Source organism: Aptenodytes patagonicus, chromosome W, assembly GCF_965638725.1.
Source record: "Aptenodytes patagonicus chromosome W, bAptPat1.pri.cur, whole genome shotgun sequence".
Lineage (NCBI taxonomy): Eukaryota > Metazoa > Chordata > Aves > Sphenisciformes > Spheniscidae > Aptenodytes > Aptenodytes patagonicus.
In genome coordinates this window covers 4,545,014-4,565,151 of record NC_134981.1, presented here as the reverse complement: position 1 = coordinate 4,565,151, position 20,138 = coordinate 4,545,014, and the positions used below count along the sequence as shown (strand labels likewise).

The 20,138-nt window shown below is 41.6% G+C and overlaps 1 protein-coding gene across 2 annotated transcripts in view; it reads right to left on the bottom strand.

The window, feature by feature from the left end:
* Positions 1–20,138, bottom strand: part of LOC143172089 (alpha-2,8-sialyltransferase 8E) — a 45,877-nt gene that overhangs the window by 13,448 nt on the left and 12,291 nt on the right. Inside the window, exons 2-4 of one of the 2 annotated variants that reach the window (XM_076361333.1) lie at positions 16,709–16,816; positions 5,128–5,220; positions 2,570–2,656 (exon numbers count right to left, since the gene is read on the bottom strand). In XM_076361333.1, the coding sequence (XP_076217448.1) occupies positions 2,570–2,656; positions 5,128–5,220; positions 16,709–16,816 (288 nt within the window). The remainder of the gene's footprint in view (positions 1–2,569; positions 2,657–5,127; positions 5,221–16,708; positions 16,817–20,138) is intronic. The other variant, XM_076361334.1, reaches the window with a different exon arrangement.

Genomic DNA, 20,138 nt, shown 5'->3' with positions numbered 1-20,138 from the left:
ACGGATGGGTGCCAGGCAGACTGGTCATGGCTACAACTCCAAAATCTCAGACAAACGGCCAAAATTTTCTTGGTCGCTGGGACAAAATGGCAGGTATTCCAATGCAAACAAGAATAGTTTTGAAATCTCAAGAATGGGATTCACGGCATGAGAGAAAAAACATTCAGCTCTGATCCCCTTACCATAAGTTTCATATGACATTTAAATAGGAAAAGCAGCTTTCCAAATAGGGGTCCATTTCTTAGCTCCCATCTTTCCCTGAATGCTTTTCTCCTTTTACTGGTGGAACTGAAAGCCCTGACTTCAGCTTACTCTTACTCCAGAGCTGGTTCGTTTCTCAGTCAATGCATCTTACACTTTAATGAAAAATACATGTCATGGCAAATGCACAAACATGAAGACAAAGCCAAATGGCTCTCAAATAACCTAGATTAAATACCTTGCCTCTCGGGTATGTGGCCTCATTATGAGTTGGAAGAATAAGCCAGTCTTCTTTATGGGCTTTATTACAAGCACCAGAAAGCAAATACAGAATTATACAAACATTTCAGTGATGCCCAATTACTGTTATAGACTTGACTCATGCAGAATGACACAATATGGTGATCAGATCAAGGTAGCAATTGAGACTGAATAAGTCAATAAATAATTTCTAATAACAAAATCATTAAATAATTACAAGCAGGTAGTGGGATTGAATTGTGATATTTGAGATATGAAAAAACTCTTCATTAGTTCTGGATTAAGGAATTGAAAGAGATGTTGTTCTTTAATCTAATGTCCAATTGGTTTTCCAGAGGCATGTTCCTTAGTGTAAATGTTTCGTATCTGATGGAGGAAGACTGTCAAGGAAATTGTTTTCCTTAGTCTCCAGATACAAAAGCTAGTGTGATTTTTGTGCTCCCTCCCTCCCTGCTGCCATTTAACTTTTGCTGGATTCTCCCCATCCCGCTTGATGGTCCAGAACTGGCAAAGTTCAAAAGCCCACAACTCAGTGTTGTTAGACCACCACCTTTTAGCCTCCTACTAGCCTACCCTCCAACCTCAGAGACTTTGGTCTGCTTTTAAGGGACTAGTTTCCCCACACATTCACACACTGAAGTCTCTGTCCCATAAGACAAAAATGAAACAGACTTTGAACTTTTTTTTTTGTGACTAGCATGATTATTGTTCCTGGAACCAGCTAACAAAGGTTAGGTTACATCTAGGTGCCAGTGGGAGTTTCTTAAGCAGCGATATATCAGGCAGGCAGGTATAGCCAGCGATAGGAGTCTTTCATCTCTTCTTTCTCTCAAGGCACTCTCTAGGATGGAGAGGGGTTCTTTGCTTAATATGCTGGTGTTGGTGGCCTGAGAGAGAGTGATGGTCCTCCTGATGATCTTTAGATAGTCCTTTCTTATTGCTCCCACCTCTGGGCTGGCCTCCATACTGCAATGTGCTCCTTGCACTCTGGGCACAATCATTAGTTCTCTTACTCCTAGCAGTCTCTCTCATCCTGAATGGATCCTGTCTTCAAAATGGGCTCTGGTAATTGCCCATCAAGTAATTTCCAGAAAAAAATATACTAAAAAAACCCTGAAAAAACTTATGTCTGTGTGGAGCTCGTGCTGGAAAAACTGCTATGAGCCCGGGACTAACAATTAGTTATTTTTAAAGACATTAATGACTAACTCAGCACATGCATTCTCACATTGTCTCATTAACTCGTGACAGCTATTTCCTGCAATCATGCAAGCCAATTTGGGAGAAAGTTGTGGGGCCTTATTCTAAGCAACAGCTCTGAATCATGCCAGTGACTTACAGACTTAACCAGTCTATATTCCACTTACTCTGAATTAATGTGGTTTCTCTAGACCTACTCAAATATGGCCCTTGAATATATGTACATTGATGTATATTGATACAACATTAAAATATTGTTTTGGCTTCATTCTACTATTGCCTTCACAAGACCAATTTCAAAAGTTGTATCTTGAAAGGACCACGGATGACCTTCAGCAAAGAGGAAGTCACATGAAGAAAGACCGAGTACTACAGAAACAAACTGCAGAGGTCTCCGAAGACCAGAAAAAATATCTAGATAGTCAGGGAGTAATAGTTGAGAAGCCATTAAAAAAAAGGAAGTGATAAACAGAGTCTGGCAGTACCTAATACATCACAGAAAAAATCCGGTTTGAGTATTTTGTAGGCCAAATTTGCAGTGTCACCAATGATATTACCATTTTACACCACCAGAGAGTTAGGTTGATGTATTAGGTGTAGCCATTAAGTCTTGGCTCCATCCTCATGTCTGCCTGAATCATACCTGGAAAAGTCTTTCCCATACCAAATTCCCTGCCTTTCCTGGGAAGACTGTCCCACGTGCCAGAAGAGCTCTCTTTCACTCTTGCTGTTGACTTTTTTAAAGTAAAAAAAAAGTCCATATTTATTCAAAAGGATGGTACTCCAACAGTAACAGTGTTATAATGCTTACTCTTGCTATCCATATGAAGGTTTGATCTCTCTATAGGAAACTAAACTCAAACTAAAGTAAATCTTACTCAGTCTCATTAATGTGGACCATTCTTACTTGAATAAATTAGCTTCTGTGACATTCATCTCCCATTTGCACATCTGTAGGCTCTTCCATCTGTCAAACAATTCCGTTTGTTTCACCCTAAAAGATAAAAAGAAAGAAAATGAAAATTCACTTTATTACAAGGGCTTCATTTCCTAAAACAGCTGCAGCCAGGGTACCATGCAGTAGGCTTTTGATAGGGCAAACCAGCCAGTCTATCCAGTGCAAAATTTATCGTTTTTATTTCTTTTTCTGCTCAGACATAGCAACTCTAAGCCATGTATACACAGGTACTGATGGAGCTCTTCAGAAGTTTGGGACTGCTTTCTATTCCCTGATAGGCATTCTCCATTTCTTCAGGATAAAAAATGCAATATCAAGCAAGAAGCATCTACTGTACCAAAGTCTGTCCACAGTCTGCTGGGAAGCTAATGAGTGTCTGGCAACTACAGTGGCTTTGGGGGGAAAAGTTGCACCTAGCAGAAGGGCCCAGCAGAGGGGGTACTGGAAAAGAGGATACTTCAGATAATTTGGCCAACAGCCATTATATTTGGGTGAGGTTATCTTAATCCGTGAGATCCTACAGAACAGCACTGTTGGTAAATCCATTTTATAAACTGCAGTAGCACACGTGTAGGGATAAGCATCTGTGACGGTAAGAGGACATGAAAAGCTCTTTACATAAGGATCTCTCCCTCCCTCTCTGTTAATAAATACAGTTTTAGTTCTATCAAAAAATGACATCCCTACTTCCACTAGGCTGATACAGGATGACACATTTTTGGTGATATCATTCCAACCACTTCTACCTTAGAGTTCATACATATTCTTCTGTATTTGGACAACAGAGATAATGAAGGCCTTGCAAATACCTAGAGCTAGGGAGAAATGTCATAATCTGGCTGGGAAATTTTGAAGTCTGAGATTTCTTCAAGACTGATAGGTCTTAATGAGTTCTCTTCAGGCTTGAGGGCTTTGAATGTTTGAATAAAGCAAAGACTTTTAAGATAATTATATATTTAAAGTGAGTAGAACTTAGGATTTCCCAGGCTGCGGAAGTTACAGGAAGGAATTAGGTCATATTGTACTTTCTGTAGCCCACCAGAGCACATTAACTTGGAAATCTTCCATTACAGTAAGGGCTGACTTAGGAAATGTAGCACGTTAGAAGCAAGCACATCAGAAGAACCCAGCATAGTAAAAGAACTTAATGACAAATGGCATCTATCGTAAAAGTAAGGCTAACTCCATCCAGCTGAGCAGGAGTCCACTACCTTCTATGTGCCATTGGATAAGATGAAGAGAAACGAGTAATTCTCTGTACCATCTGATAAGTATGCAGAGAAGCAGTTCAAAACTCCCTGTCTTCAGCAGAACATTGGCAGAAGTGTCACATTCTCACCCCTTCTTTTTATTTTTAAGCACTGCAAGTCAGCAAGCAGTGCAAAGTTGTTACTTGTGTATCCTTCATCCAGTACCAAATACACAAGAGAAGGACATAACCTACATTTTTCCGTGCACAAAGTCAGCGAGGGAGACATGCTCAAAATTCATGCTGACCTGGAGCAACAAATTGTATTTGCTGTAGCCTTGATTGCTTAATGCTATGAGCTTGTATAGCTGCACTTTCAATTGAGATTCTCAGTGCGCTTTACAGACCTTAATAAGCCTTGTGGATTGTCAGTAAGATTACTAAACCACTGGGTTTAGATATGGTAAGGGATTAGGCATAATCTAAGCAGCTAAATTCAGTGCAATGCTGAAAATGCAAAAGGGCGACACAAAAATACCCTGCTTTGCTCTGTCCAATGAGCTCCCCTGGCAACCTCACTTTTTTGCCTGATTCCACCTCTATGGCTTCATGGATACATCTCATTCAACTCATTAGTTTTCTGATGTACATATAGGACCACAAAAGACAAAATATAGATATTTTATTATTTCTCAGAATCACATTTTCCTACTTCTTAGTGAGTGTTATTAACTTATGAAACTCACTGCTGCAGGAAATTGTGGAGGTCAAAAGTACAAATGGGCTCAGAAAAGATCTAAACAAATTAACAGAGAGGTCTGTTGTCCACTCTGACTAGTCTAGTCACCACCTACCACTCAGCAAGTCCCCATGCCAGTCATTATTTGTTATCAGGAAGGGCTCACCTTTTTCCTTCATTTCTTAGCCTTCACTGCTGGCCACTGTCAATGACAGAGCCTTAGGCTAGATAGACACTCGCTATGAGTCCGTCTGGCTATTCTTACTCTTCAATTACCCTCAGTAGAGGGCCTGGAATATAACATTACAAATAATATTACACTGTATTTCATTCTAACCAATGATACTGGGCCTGACCAAAATGCCTCAATGTACATGAAATGCCTCCAGTTTTTTCAAACGGACCTCAGATCAAATTCACATGTGACTATTTGCACATATAAGAGAACCTCAGGAATCCCTGATGAGATCCCTGTTGATGGGATCTCTTAAGCCTTGCATCTTTGACAATCTTATTGTAAGTTATCATTTTCATCCTGCCTGAGAAGTTACCTTTTAGCAAACATACATTCATACTTACATAGACAAAACCTTCACCTCAATGATGTCCTGCCGTAATTCCAGGCATTTAGTAGAGTTGTACTCCAAAGGCCCTTCATAAAACTCAAAATACCTGAAGAAGGACAAGAAAAAAGATTATAAATAAGCCTTAGACTGGAATACTTGTCTTACACATCAACAGAAATCTGCTTAAAGTTGTCATTTATGATTTCTGCCTGACTTGAGACTACACTGTCTGGCCCATAGGCAGGTTATTACTTCACAGGAAAACACAGATGTCACTGCTGATTGTAGAACAGCCACCCATGTCCACTTTGTCCATCTCTACAAGAGTTCATCTGTCTTGTAGGCACCAACAAGGACCAGCTACCTTTTCCAGCAGTCAGCACATGGCAGCTGCCACTGAAGGTCAGGGGAAAAGCACTGATCACTTAAGGGACGCTGTTCCCATCCTTTGGGTGTCTGAATGCGCTGAGAGTTTAAAAATCAGTTCCTTAAATTTTGCTCTTAGGCAGAAAGCAAAGTGCTGGAGGTTGCATCTTGTCTGTGGAGACTGTTGCATACCTCTACGCAATTGAGCTTTTCGTTGGGATTTACTCTTTTGGTATATTCAGACAGGAAGGGAAGCTGGGATTTTCTTCTCAAAACATTTGAGATGGTTTTGAGAACAAAAGGATTTGAATGCTCAGACACAGCACAAATGACAGTGCTATTCTTAATTAAAATATAGACATAAATATTTACTTTTTTGGTTAAATTCCTCTACCTTAACCATCAGACTGGAGTGAAGGGAAAACAAAACACAATGGTAGCTACTCATGTTTAGAGGCCAGAGAAAGCCCAGGCTGTCCAGTGAATTCAGTGAGACTGTATTGAAATGACAGAAAAGATTTAGGGTTTAAACCAAGCTCTGTATCAGTTTCGCCACTTATCATTAGAAGTCTGTATTAAAATCTAATACCTAAGAACTGCGCATACCCATACAGCAGTTATGAGCATAATGAAGAAATACAGGGAGACAACCTGGAAGGAATAGGTATTATGACCAAGGCTAGAGCAAGTTATTTTGATGGATCCTTTACAATCTCAGAACTCATGAGGCTGTAACTCCAAACTATCTTTTGAATTTTCAATATGAAAGAAAAACACAAGATTCCTGGAAGAGCTTTATTTAAACCATCGTTGGAAATGTAATATTTTGGTTTTGTGTCATTTTAAAATAACATCAAAATTCATGTTTGACCTGAATGTCTGTTCAGGTCTGAATATATAATACTTAAGAAGGAAAGCCTTGTTAGTTTCCTTAGTAGTTCATGTTTATTAATATAAAAATTTTGGGGGATCCAAAACTGATCTGTTCTGGAGAAGTGCTAAGTGTTCACACCTCCCAGGGGAACTGTAGGAAGGAAGAGTGTCTGGAAAACAACATCTCCAGGTATCTCCAACAGGGCCTCCAAAGGCCAGAAGCAACTAAAAACAGCTTCTGAATTTTGCCTTGTAGGTACATCCAGAAATCAATCTGATAAAGCGGGGAAGAGAGAAACCTATAGAAGGGAGAAAGGGACTATAGTATGCGACTGGAAAAAGCCCAAGAGTTTCCCAAAGCAATCTGCTACCAACTGGGAATGTTTCTATCCTGTCAAATGTTGCTTTAGGATGTGTCTCCTTCACCCCTCCCTGAGGTTTTCACCGCTTCAGCTTTGTCAAATGCCAAACCAATCATTTCTGTGATCCAGTGAGAGACACAAAGCTGGAGACTTGAAGGAAGAAGGCCATGCCTAGAAGGTGGCAGGAGAACATCATAAATTCCTAATAAAGAAGTAAACTGATTACTGTCAGAAACAAACAATAGCTCAGCAATCTTTAAAAAATGTGACTTTGGAAATGTGTTTGCATAGTCTTCAAGGCAACAATTATATTTTTATGAGTTTTGTAGAGGAAATTATGTATTTAAAGCGCTCCATAATCAGTGACAAATCTGGGAAAAGACTTTCTCAGCCTCCAGAAGGGAGATGAAGTTCATGTAACATGAACCTTCATCTGGTCTCTCATCAAAAGGCTTGGGCTCTCCTTCCAACTCAATTGTTCACCTGGACATTCAGCCTTTACTAAGGAGTAGCTGAAATCCATTGCACTGGCACATCTCCTGCATGCTTGCCTTGTTGAGCTCGAGCTGAGCAACTTGTGTATTTTGAAAGCTGCTCCAACTGAAACTGGATAAAGAGCTCACCTGGTTGCACCAGGCCAAAGCCCTGTGTGGATGTACTCCAGGTAAGTTTCCAAAACTAAACTGAAATTTCTCTCTGTGGAGCCAACACCATAGGACTTCTTGCTGGCCACAGAATTTTATAGGGGTGAAGGAGTCCCCTCTGGCTACCAGTCCAGACAACTTTTTCGTCCTCCTGCAATACTAACTTTTCTTACTGTATTTTGCGGTATCCATTCTTTACTTTGGTTCTTTGAGTCAGACAAGGCTGGGACCCTGAATGTGCATGTCCTACACAATAGCTAGAGGCAGGTGTACAACCCCACGCAACACTCAGCACGTTACACACCACTCCTACCTCTTTGGGCGTAAGGGGGATAGCAATGGCTATCAGCCTCATCCTCGCCTTTCATCTAACACTGGGTTTCAGTACCTTGTATGTGCCTCAGGACAGATAAGAATGGCAAAAATCTAGATTAACATGTATTTTTATCTTTCCTGCACACTTCTGGCTCTGCTGCTAAGTTAGAGAACTGCAGCTCAGATGTCAAACAGCACATGCTATCACGTGGGAATGCCACAGTGGGGGAAAGCTGGCTTCAGCCCACGGCACTGGAGACAAAGATGTCATTTTATGTAACAGAGGTGAAACTTCCTGAGTCCCAGAGATTCCCTTTGATCATTGCCTGTTTACCCAAATCCACAAACAAAAAACAGAAATGAAAAAGGATGTGTTACCAAAGAGGCAGAAGGGTAAGGAGGAAAGGATTAAGTAAAAAATAAACCACTTCTGGATCTGAAAGGAAATCCATGAGGCAGCATTGCATTTGTAGGAGAGTTATTCCATTAGCTTACAGCTTCGACAAGCACAGGGCTGTCCTGCAAGTCTCTAACTCTCACAATAGCTCCAGCTTTTCCAGCAGAGTCACTGGGAGTGTCAAATTCACCATTTGGCTCTTCGTGGAAGTGCAGAGGGAGGACCCGTGAAACAGGCTGGATGACACACTGCCAATGGGACACGTGCCTCCTGCAGCAAAGGCAGGTGACACCAACGGCGGTGTCACTTCTGCACCAAGTGGGGAGAAGATGCTACTGGCCACGGGGTGAGCTCGATTGAAATTAACTCAGTGTGCCTGAGCCACTGAATAATCATCATCTGGGCTGTCATTCATAAGCCCTGAACCACATCTGAAGCAGACAGCCAGACACTAAGCCTCCTTAGTGTTAATGCTACTGATGCTGCAGCACTTAGGATGCAAGCATTAATGATGCTACAACAGCATTAAGGAATTTGCAAGACAGTATCTGGTCAATAGACTAAAAAAAGAAAGTTTCCTCTCTTTCTCCCAGGAGTGTTCATGCTATTTATTTGCTTCACAGCAATCCCCCTCCTGCTACAGACACCGAGGCAAATTAGTAGAGGCAGCTCCCTGGAGCACCGGCCAACCCCTTCCCGCAAAAGTGCTTCACATTGTACTTTCCCAGAATACAGCTTCTGCACAACACCAGGCTCTAGCACAAGGAACATGGGTTCCTTCAACCCCCGCGGATGTCCTTTAAACCCAGCTCCTCCGCTCGGCAGGGTCTGGTCCTGCTGGGAGAGTTTGGAGACCAGCTGCCCCGCACCCTCCCAGAGGAAGCATCAGTCTCAACCCCTCCCTGGGCTCTGAGTGCTGCTTCTGCCTATTAACTCCCACTCTAAACCATGTAGTTCCCTGTGAATGAAGATGCATTTGCCTGTCAGAAAGCTTAATTAGCACAAATGGAAACTGTCCTCCCCATCATCTTCCTCAGTCTGATATCCAGCTAAGAAGCAAGGGTGTAGTGCAGTTTATTTTGATTTATGCTCTTGATTAGTGACAAGTGACAAACCTGACTATGCTACTCTTTTTCCTACGGAAAAGGGCTGTGTTTCAGCTTTACAAGAATGACAGTCATGTTTCATATCCATAAAACAGAGTTGATATGTCACCGCCAGAATGTCCTCTCCCTGCATTGCCTTCGCTTCCCCTGCTGAAATCTAAATAATTTTTACCCCTCAAAGGTCGCAAGCCTACGGGAAAACCAACACGAGAATTCATGGTTCTTTACAATAGGGAACACAACTACAACCAGATCACAACAAACAGCACAGTTGCACGCAGGACTGCATTTTCCCAGGGTACCAGGCACTACACACGACTCACTGCTCTATGTCCATTCAAGTCAATTGTAGCTTTCAAATCTACAACATTTTTCCAGATCAAATCCTGTATCTGAACACCACAAAAGCTGCAAGTGCTCAGAGAGGACTCTTTTTTTATGGCTGTCAGTACTGAATGCCCAGAAATGAGATGCTATTCACTCTGTAATTTTCCATTTTTGACTAACTGAGACTTTCTTCTTTTCTAACCTTCATGTCTCCCATTGCAACCTCACCTCCAGCTGAGCAGCTTACTGAGCTTGCTAGGGAGAGGCAGATTTCTGGTGTACTGGTTTCCCAGTACACCAGCTAACTCCTAGGTCTTTGATCATCTGCAGTTGGGCTGCTCCTGCTTTGATCAACAGTAAGCTTTTCTTGATCATGCTACATGAATTAAAAAGCCTGAGACTTCAATCCTGCCTTCAGGTGACTCTTGGATTGAGGCACTGATTTGTCTGATACATTGCACAAAGGTTTTAAAATAGAATTGAGTGTAATTGTCAGGCATTCTTTCAAACAAGACCATTTTCTCCTGCACGAGCCACCTTCCCATTTCGCTCATTCCTGCACTGCACTGTTTGCAGTGAGGCTGCAGCACTTACGCTGCAAGAGAGCAGAGTATCGCAGGACGGATTTCCTGCACCAACCCTGCAGGAAAAACAAAGATCTTCCAAAATTCTACATTATCCAGTGACTAAGAAATGAGAATAAATGAACCAAGCCTTGCAGGCTTCTACTAAATACTTACTAAGAGAACTGTCCAATTAGTAGTGCCTGCACTCATCAGTATGGGCAGATCCATGGCCAACCTTGGATCTAGATTCACCTTCCCTACTCAGGAACATTGCAAGTGTGCCAGATCGCACTCCCCAAAGCACACAGGTACTCACGTTCATCTGGCAGGGCTGGCATGGGATCTTCATACACATGTAGCAAAAATACTGTTGAGGTGGAACATATCATGGCTATAGGGGCTCTGGAAAACTCATCCAGAGCAGAGCAAACTAGGTGTTGACTTCATCAGAGAGTCCATTGGGAGTGAGCCACCAAATCCTGGTAGCTTTTGCTTCTATTAATATTTCTATGGGACAACATCAAAAACTACAAGATTTGGTCAAAAGGTTTAAGGGCCTGACAACAATACAGTGATCTTGTTCCCTCAAAGAGTGCATCCTACCACTTCGCACGGCATATTCTCCTAAGATTACTTTGACCCCGTTCGGAAGGCACGATCCCTGTTTAGCAGATAAAGCCGATGTAGAGGCTGATTGACAGGTAAGTCCGTGGCAGGTAGGAATGGGGACCTTGGGCTCTGCTCTCATAGACACTGCCTAGACTACACGATTACCACCACGAACAAGAGCAGCCTCTGAAGTTGGTGGAAATCATAATGACCTTTCATACTACACCTTGCAAAAGAAAACACCTGTGGACGTACTGATGTTAAATGAGACACCCCTGCTCTGAGAATTGGCAAGTGAAGCAGAAGTGTTTGATGCCCTTAGATTAATTTACACTTCACTAGGGCTGTGGCACAAAAAATCACATTGCTGCATGTGTTGTTTCTGCCATTTGAGAGCCTGAGTTGACTTGTCCACAACAGGATGGTGCTTGAAAGACTGAACTGAGAGAGAAGGTGCTGTGGGCATGAAGGAGGAGGCTGGAGAAGCAATAGTCTTCTCCTATATGGGTTGGTGAAACTATTTGACTACCTTCTCCTTGGGGAAAACAAATATAAAAAAAGATGGTTCACATTCCTCCTGGCTACCACCTGCTGATGCCAATGTCACCGGCATTAACTGGTTTAAATCTTTTACCACCTTCATATCTAATGCCACTAGATGTAGTAGATGTCTAACTGATCATGAACTTTCAGTATGTGGCTGTAGCTGGGAACAAAATGTGTCATTATAAACTGTGTCATATAAAAAAAAAAGAAAATATAAGCAAGAGAAAATGGTCATACATCTTTGTATACATTATGTGGTAGCAGCTCTTCTGAATTACTGCACCCCATTCTAATATTTCAAGTCTGAGGGTTTGAGATACTGGCAAGAGTTACGAAATGACCTGCAGAAATGATTTGGGTTCCAAAAAGTATGAGAGGCGTAGGAAGCTTAATCTAAACATATGGCGACTGAGTAGGGAGACACTGCACAAGGAAGCAACTGCTAGTAGCAGGAGGTTTTTCAATACAGCATAGCAAGGAAGGAAAAATTGTATCCGATGCCTGCAAGCTGAAGATAGAAATGGCATCTTTAGTTCAAGGCTGGTTTTCTTTCTAGAAGAACCAGAATAAACAAACAGAAGTCAGGAGCTGGAATTCTTGTACAGGGACTCATGCTTCCCAAGAGATTCATGTAACTGAGGTTAAAAGATATTAACTCATGAACCTCCTGATCTTCCACCTAGGATATTTCGAAATGTTTGGCTAGATTTGTCTCCTTACAGTGTCACAAGTTTTTTCTGGGTTTTGATAATAGATGGCATCAGAAACGTCCATCCACCAAGACAAGGGTACTTTCCTAAGATACCCTGCCTATCTTCCGAATTAAAGATTTTTACTTCAAAAAAACCAAAAGTGCTTCCACGAACCAGCCCTAAATTCGTAAGTTTGATCTTCCACAGAAGAGGAGTGGCTTTTATATTTCTGTCCTTCAAAAGCAGTTCATTGATAGCTCTGTGTACCTCCCAAGTAACCTTAGAAAAGCGCATGTCATATCTCAGAGGTGCTCCTTTTCTGGATTCCTTATTTGATCTGGTCCCATGACTTCACAGACAGCTTACACATCTGTAGAGTTAAGATGATAGCTGTGATACCCCGAGGATATGTTTTTCATCACGACTATGAAAGCTCCTGGCAAACCGGCACTGGCTGCTCACTGCCGTTCTGATTTTGATCTCCTGTCTTCATGTCTCAACACACAGACCATTTGGGATTGCTTGGCTCTGCTGTCCAGTGCCACATCAGCAGTGTGAATTGACCAAACATCCACTCCAGCCAATGCCACGTTGTTCCCTTCTCACCTGTCCATTTATTTGGGAGCCAAGTCTCTCCAAAATTTCAGTCTAATATGCTACCCAATACAGCTCTACTGCAACAGCTGTGGGTGTAACAGCAGGAGCTACAGCAGAAAGAGCCTTAAATGACACAGCAAAGTCCAGGCTACCTCCTGCAGTTCGTTCACCCACCTGGGATAAGCCCGCCTTGCAGACCGTACTTCTGAATCAACACCACTACCCCCTGTGCTTCCTGGGTCTTCTCTCACACAGACTGCCACGCACCTTCGTTTAGAAGTTTTCCCACTGTACAACGTGTCACCCCCAGAATGATTTATTGGAGAGTATATTGAATTCTAGTTTCAGGGACACTTTGGTGTTTCTTTTCTTTCACAGTCACTGTATCAAAACAACACTCGCTCCTGACAAGCAGCAGTGGGGTATGCTGCAGGGAGTCCTATTTTACTCATGTCATTTCAGAACTCTTCCAATTTTTAGTAAACTGCTGTTTGGCTGTTTTAATCAAGCCCATTCCCATCACTCTGATTGAAATAAGCTGCTGATGTTGTTAACCATATGACCACCTCGGAGGCATAACAAAACACATGACAACACTTACACATCGATAACATCTCCAAAAACATATTTTAGTTTATCAATCATTGCAAGCAATGGCTTTTTTTTTTTTTTTTCCTTGTGCTTCTCAAGATTTTAGTATCTTTGTATGAGAAGTTCAGCACTATGACTTAAGGAACATCCTCAGCTGCTGTCCTGGCCAATGACCTCTGATGTCTCAAGCCCTTACATTCATTCTTGTAAAATGTGTATTTGAGGAATCCAATTGATTATACTTTCTATTTTGTAGCCACTGGGGACAAAGCTCCAGATTTGTCATACTGGAGAATTCAGTGTAAAAATTGACAGGCCCAAAAGTATAAAGCTCACGTCTCCTCTCGCCCATCAAAGGCTTCTGTGGTCTCACCACCTAAGTCCTACTTTGAACCTTATTTTCAGCTCAGATGGACTGAAGGTAGCAGAGAACACCATAATCCAGCTAATATGGCAGATAGATCATCACGTCATTAAGGCAGCTTCTTGGCAATGAAAAATGCTTTAAGCATGAAGACTCACAACCCCAGTAAGTTGCAAAACATATTAAAAGGAGAACAGAGGAAACAGGGCTCCAGGAAGTCGTCTCATATATTACTTCTCATAACCAGCATCAGATAGAACCCTTTACCAATTCCCCACAAGGTTGTTGTAAGATTTAGAATACTTAGCACAAGACAAAAAGCAGAATGTAGAAATCTGAGCAATGGCTGATATGTAAGAACCAAAAATAAGCCAGTATTTGACAATTGGTTGACATTGCATCTGAGTGAGGGTTTCAAAGAGCCTGCAGCCCATCTAATCCTCCTTCAGTTGAAAGTACACATCCCTCTGGCTTTGGGGAGTTGTTGAGTGTTTCACTTTTGCTCCTTGCAAGTATTCACAACTTCTTTGCTACCTAGAAGACCTGCAGCAATGCAATATGCATCGAAATGAAGCTTTTGGCGCCCAAAAAGCCCCAGCAAATAGAGATCTCTGTCGGGCATCTACCTACAGCAATATCAGATGCCACAAACACGATCCACACTCTCAGTTGTACCACATACTGAGCCGAGCTCATGATATTAGCTTTTATCTCCATGGACTGGTTCTACGCAATCTGAAGAAGTGTCTTACACACTGGGATGAAAAGCCTTGGTTAGCTTGGTTACACCAGCACAGCGGAGCTGTCTGCAATCAGAGTAGGGCTCATTTTCCGAAACTGTGTAATGAACTCCCCTGGACAGTAAAAAACATTCCAATTGCAAGCCATGCTTTAACTTCATACGTTAGTTAAGGTCTGAATCAGTTTCTACTGAAATCAGATAACATGACATTCTTCGTTTCTGTCCTACCTGATCCTTTCCATGCAATGTTTAATCTTCACTGTTCATTGGTTTTGATATGGCCACTACTCTCGTGAAGCCTGGCTGTCTTGCAATTCTAATGCACTTAGTCTCTCAGTGTGCCTTTGCTTTGGAAGTCCTTCATTTTCATCTAATAAATCACTCCTACAGAATGAGTTGTCAACGTCTTTACACCATGTATTAAGTTACATGATTAAAAGATAAAGAGTAGTTATAGAATATACATGGGTTGATACCACATATGTATGAATAAACATGTATCTATATACACATAGATACATAAATGATATAAGCTAATGAAAAGCCTATTAATATTTATTTCAATTAATATCTTTAAACACCAAACCTTTCACGAGGAGGTGATAATGTCTAATGATAACACAGTAAGAAAGGTGATCAAAGGTAAACAGTGAACAATTTATGACATAGGTCTGCAGTTATTCACCACACAGTCTCACCTCCAGTCTCACCTCCACATTTATACAGTTCTTTTTTATTTTGCTGTATTCTCAGCTTTCAGACACTAGACAAATGGATAAATAATGTCCATAACACACTTATGTGCAATATATGTTGCAGCTAGACTTATCCCTAACTCAAAATCCTCATCTTTCAGCTCCACATTCATTAACATGACACAGACTTTGAAATTTGCATCTTTTATTGATATTACAACCTTTGAAATTTATACCTAACTTGTGCAGTTTGAGCCTGTTTGTATAAAAAACACTTGCATCATCCTGAACCCCGTTATCTTTGAAGGGGCTAAACAGATTGAGAATAGTACTGTCGTTCAGTGCTTCACAACTAGTATGTATTTTGCAGTCAAGGGTTTTGGTTCCCCGTCCTGCAATCAATGATGGTTCAATTGTCTCTGTCAAGGGTGCCTAGAGGGGGAAATCTATATTTATTAATTCCCTCATGTCTTCAAGAAGATATCTGTCTTTGTGCCACATTCAGTTCTTTTATATGCCAAGTGCCTAAACTGAAGACTTTGCATATACAGACTATAGATGCATACACAAAAAAGGCAACAAAAGTAGAGATAGACAGACAGACAGATACACACACACACATACATACATACATACATGCACACATAGAATGAACCATTTTTCCCTTGCTCTGAGCGAAAAACTGCAGCTTAAGCTGGTTCTTTTTATAAAGAACCTTGACCAGTTAAACCAGCCGAGCGGCGGGTAGCACTCATACAGGATCACCTTACAGTGAAGAGCCATAACGGTAATTGCAGCATTGCTGTGGTTCAGTGAGACTGGATGATTTTTGGCAGGTCAGACTCTGTACTTCCGCTTGCCTTTGAAATGCTATCAGCTCCACAGCTGTAGGGGCGCATGGTTACCAAAATATACTGTGATGATAGTTTAAACAAAATATGTAATTTATCCGAAGAGAGTTTTATTTATACGTAGCTATTAAATGTAAGCTTCTTTTAATTGTCTTAATTTAACCTACAGTCTTCCTAAGATTACCCTGCTACTTATTGAACTTGATACTACACATGACTCAGGATTTTTAACCACTGCAGCTGAGGTTCCAGGAAGATACCCCACATATTCGCCCTATGCCTGTACCCGGATTTATGCAGATGGCCTGCAATAGCCACGGAGCTCTTTAGGCACGACTGCAGCCAGTTTCCTGACTACGCACATGGCTCGTCATGACCCTTCAGATACATGTCAGTCAAAAGGATCCTACTACAAATTAATAAGTACAAAATGTGCAGTGGCACATCAGTGCTTCTTACATTTTCAAAATAGTGTAAATGAGGGAAATACTTTTCCCCGACTAGGCCCTGGAAAGATTTCAAATTAAACTGTGTTTTCTTAGAATACATATTCTATTATAAAGAAAGCCTTGGGCCAGATTCTCCAGTGTGCTTTGCATGCATCAATACTGTCATGTTGGGACATTGCCCACCCAAGTCCCACTCTCCCGCACTGCCACATATTGACAGATAGCATTGGTGGGAGAATGGAAACAGGAGAGGCCAGGACACAGAAGTCATCCTCCTGTGTACTGCATGGATGCTTATGGCATATTCCAAAATGGCCCCAAGGCCTTGAAGGGGTAAAACAGCACAGCACTTGGGCATCCCTGGCATCTTCTGTGCCATGGGGAGCAGTACCGAGCAGCCAAAGCAAACTGCAAATCTCATTTTTCATACAGCCTGTGCTCACATTTGTGGTTCATACAAAGAGAGAGAGATCTCTGTAGTCATTCCCTCGGGTGTTGGTACCTGATGCCTGTGTCACTGCCACTCTTCACTGCTCCGCCATCCGTGAAATTAAAGGTGCCGGTCCAATTTGCCAATTCCTCTCCATTCTGCCAGCTAAACTGCAGCCCTCTAGCAAGAAAACGAGGCAGTTGATATTTGATATCATGTATTAGGTTAAGTCTATCAGCATGAGTTCTCATGTCCTTTTTCTTAACACAGAAATGTGACTATGACACATTCATCAAAAACAATAAAAAGATACGAAGAACCACAAGACATCATCTTACTAGTGGAAACAATTAATTTTCACTTCCCATGACTCTTCAAGTCCTTGGCTGAAAACAACACCAGACTCCCCAACCAAATTGGAAGGCCACAAACAACATACATATGTGTGGAGCAAGGTGGAAATTTCATTCCCAGAGACGCAAGTGCAAAAAGCTGGAGACTCATGTGGAAAACTGCAGGGCCGAAGAAGTAAACCCTCCAAACTTCAATTTTACATCTACAGTAGTTGTTAAATGTGGTGGGCATTGGGTCCTTCGTCTGATTTGTTGGCCATGCTAGCAAAGGATTTGTCATTTCATGACTTAGAGAAGTCACACTATATTGCTTCTTTTCCCTATTTGAGAAGACGACATTTTTTAAGCCAAAGCATATCACAATCATCACAACTCCCTGTTTTCCAAACTTTCACAAATTCATTCCAAGACCCATGATGCCTGCAGTCTTCTGGAAACTCCACCTATAGCTGGGTAGAAATCTCACATGTATTTAAAAAAGCTGGGTCTGAAGAAACATTTCACAACACAAGTCAGATCCTTCCCTTAGCTCAGAAGTCAACGAAAAAGAATCTCGCAGATTGTTATTTTTAATCTTCTCCATTTTAACCCAATTTCATGATTTCAGAACCTGGCAGCTGAGTTGTGAACATTTGGTGCTGCCAATACTGAAAGTTAACTTCCCGCCTGGGCTGTGCGGGGACAGCCAGCAAGCAATCTGCCAGCCTGCTTTGCCCGAAAGAAAGGGCATCCAGGACCCCGCTAGTTTTCTTGGTCAACAGACTTATGACAAGGACTGGAGAATCTCTCAGACCACATCCATCCTCTAGTCTAATTGGCAGCAGTAATAAGCATAGGAAATTAAGAAGGAACAACACGGGGCGTTAAAATAAGGCCTCTTTGCTTCCTGCAGCAGAGAAGGGGAGTAGCTCTAAACAGCTCCAAAGACCTATAGTAGGAGTTTATTTGTTCTGCATTGTGGAAATGTGTGCACATAACTTCTTGTTGTCATAGTTGTTTTAAGACAACCTTGTCTAACTCACTTCAAGTATCTGCAGTGCAGACATTTCCACATGAGCTAATTGTCTTCGTTCTTAAAAATCAATAGAGATTGGCTTAGTACAGCTAGTTTAGGGAACGATTCACCTGATCAAAGGCTGGCCTTCACCCTAGGGTGAACTGATCCATCCCCCAAACTCTTCCCCCATCAGCAGTACAGGGAGCCCGGAGTTGCTTGTAGTGTGGGCACGCATGACAGAAGGATCCCACCACCCGAGCGAAGTGCAGTGCATGTCACCACAAACGTTTTTTCTGACCTAAACCCAAGATATTTTGAAAGAATTTAAGAAGCCTATTCTTGTATGTCTTGCGCCTTTTAATCTTTCTGTTTGCTGGGGTTTTTTTAATTGAAAACAGACTTTTTGGTAAAGGCATTTTGAGGGAGAAGGAATTCTGAAGAAGGTAGGGAGCCATTTCAACACTCTGAACTGAGGAAAGAGCTAGCCTCCTAAACTGCCCCCTCCCCTCCCAAGCTGCCTCCCACCACAAAAGGTGGGAGAAAAGCACTATGAAAATATTGAAAAAGCTTCCTCTGAATCTCTCAAATGCATTTTCATTTCTTGCATGTTCTCCAGTGGACAAATTTTGCTTTTTCAAAGAAAAACTTTTTAAGTATAAAAATGGGAACATTTCAAATATAGAAGCCAAATTTTTGCTCATAGGAGACCCGTTCTGATTACTTCTTAATTAAATACATCGATGCGATTCTCCTGTTTTCCAAAAAATCAGAACAAGTGGAAGAGACCATCCTGATTGCCATAAGCAAAATGAGGTGATATCGCACACTTACATCTTACATTCAGCTTGGAGAGAGCTACTTTGATGATCAATTTGGAGAATCACATCAAAGGGTGTATAGGTTATGCTATCATGGCTATAGGGTAATGCAGTGCTATGGCTTGTCAGGGAGTCCCATACCTTCTATGCTGCTCTGACAGTTTTCAATCAGCTGAGGCTGCCCAAGGTACGACTTCCGAGTAGAATATTGGTGTGAAGAAAATATGAGAAAATTCTCACTTTTACTAAGACACCTTCACTTTTAGGCTTGTTGAAATAAACACTTGTGATTCTCTCCCATGTACCACAGTCTAACACTTTTTTTTTGCCACACTGTAACTGGTATGGAAACATGTTTCTTTTGAATGTGTATGTCTTTGTCAACTGCATCTAAATATATGACCTTAAAAATATGTTTTAATTGCTAAGGGCAGCACTAAATGACACATGGGGAGAGAGAGTAGAAGTGTGCGAAAACCAAGTTGGAATTGTACTTTTTAATTGGATTTAAATTAGATATTTTGGGCGTAGATATTTACTTGCAAACTGAAACAGAGAGCATTAATCTAGATAAACAGCTGGTGTTGGTGTGTCCTTCAGAGGTAAACTCTCCTAAAGCATAGCCAATATTCAGGCAGATGAAATGAAGAATTAAAACATTCAGTAAAGTCCTTTCCCTTTGTACATCTTCACTCCACATGTAACAGCTGGAAGGAAAGCTAAGTAAACGCTCAAAGGCGGAGGGGAGGAATCTGTCCATAAAGCAAAAGAAATTATAGAACCACTTCTTAATGCCTTCCTCTCATCAAGCCTTTTTTGGGGAACAGCGTGTCCTGCAGCTGAGGCACCAAGTTTAAAGGAGGACATGCACATTTTGGGTAAGATCCAAGAGGAGATCAGGAAGACTAACACTGAGGAATGGTAGATATGTCTTATGATGAACAGCTTAAAATACTTAGCTTTGAAATGGCAGAAAGGGGGATCTAATTGAGGTACAAAAATATCTAACAAGGGCAGGCAAGGGTCTGGGTGTGACACTTCTGCATGGTAAGGACGAAGTACAAAGTTGTGAGCTGAGCTTAGGGTCAGGAGCAAGCTAAGTGCCCGACCCTGAACCAGACAGGAAAAGGGGACCACACAGCGCTCTTCTTCCAACGAACAGGTACTCAAGAGGTTAACAACACATAGACTTAGATATACACAAAACACACCACTGAAGAAACATTACACAACTCGTAGGACTGTGTGTCTCACTGTGAATCTGCAAGACTGAGACCAAGCTGCTGCACTGCATTTTCTGGAGTGATGGTACAATAAACCTCCTCCTCCTAGTA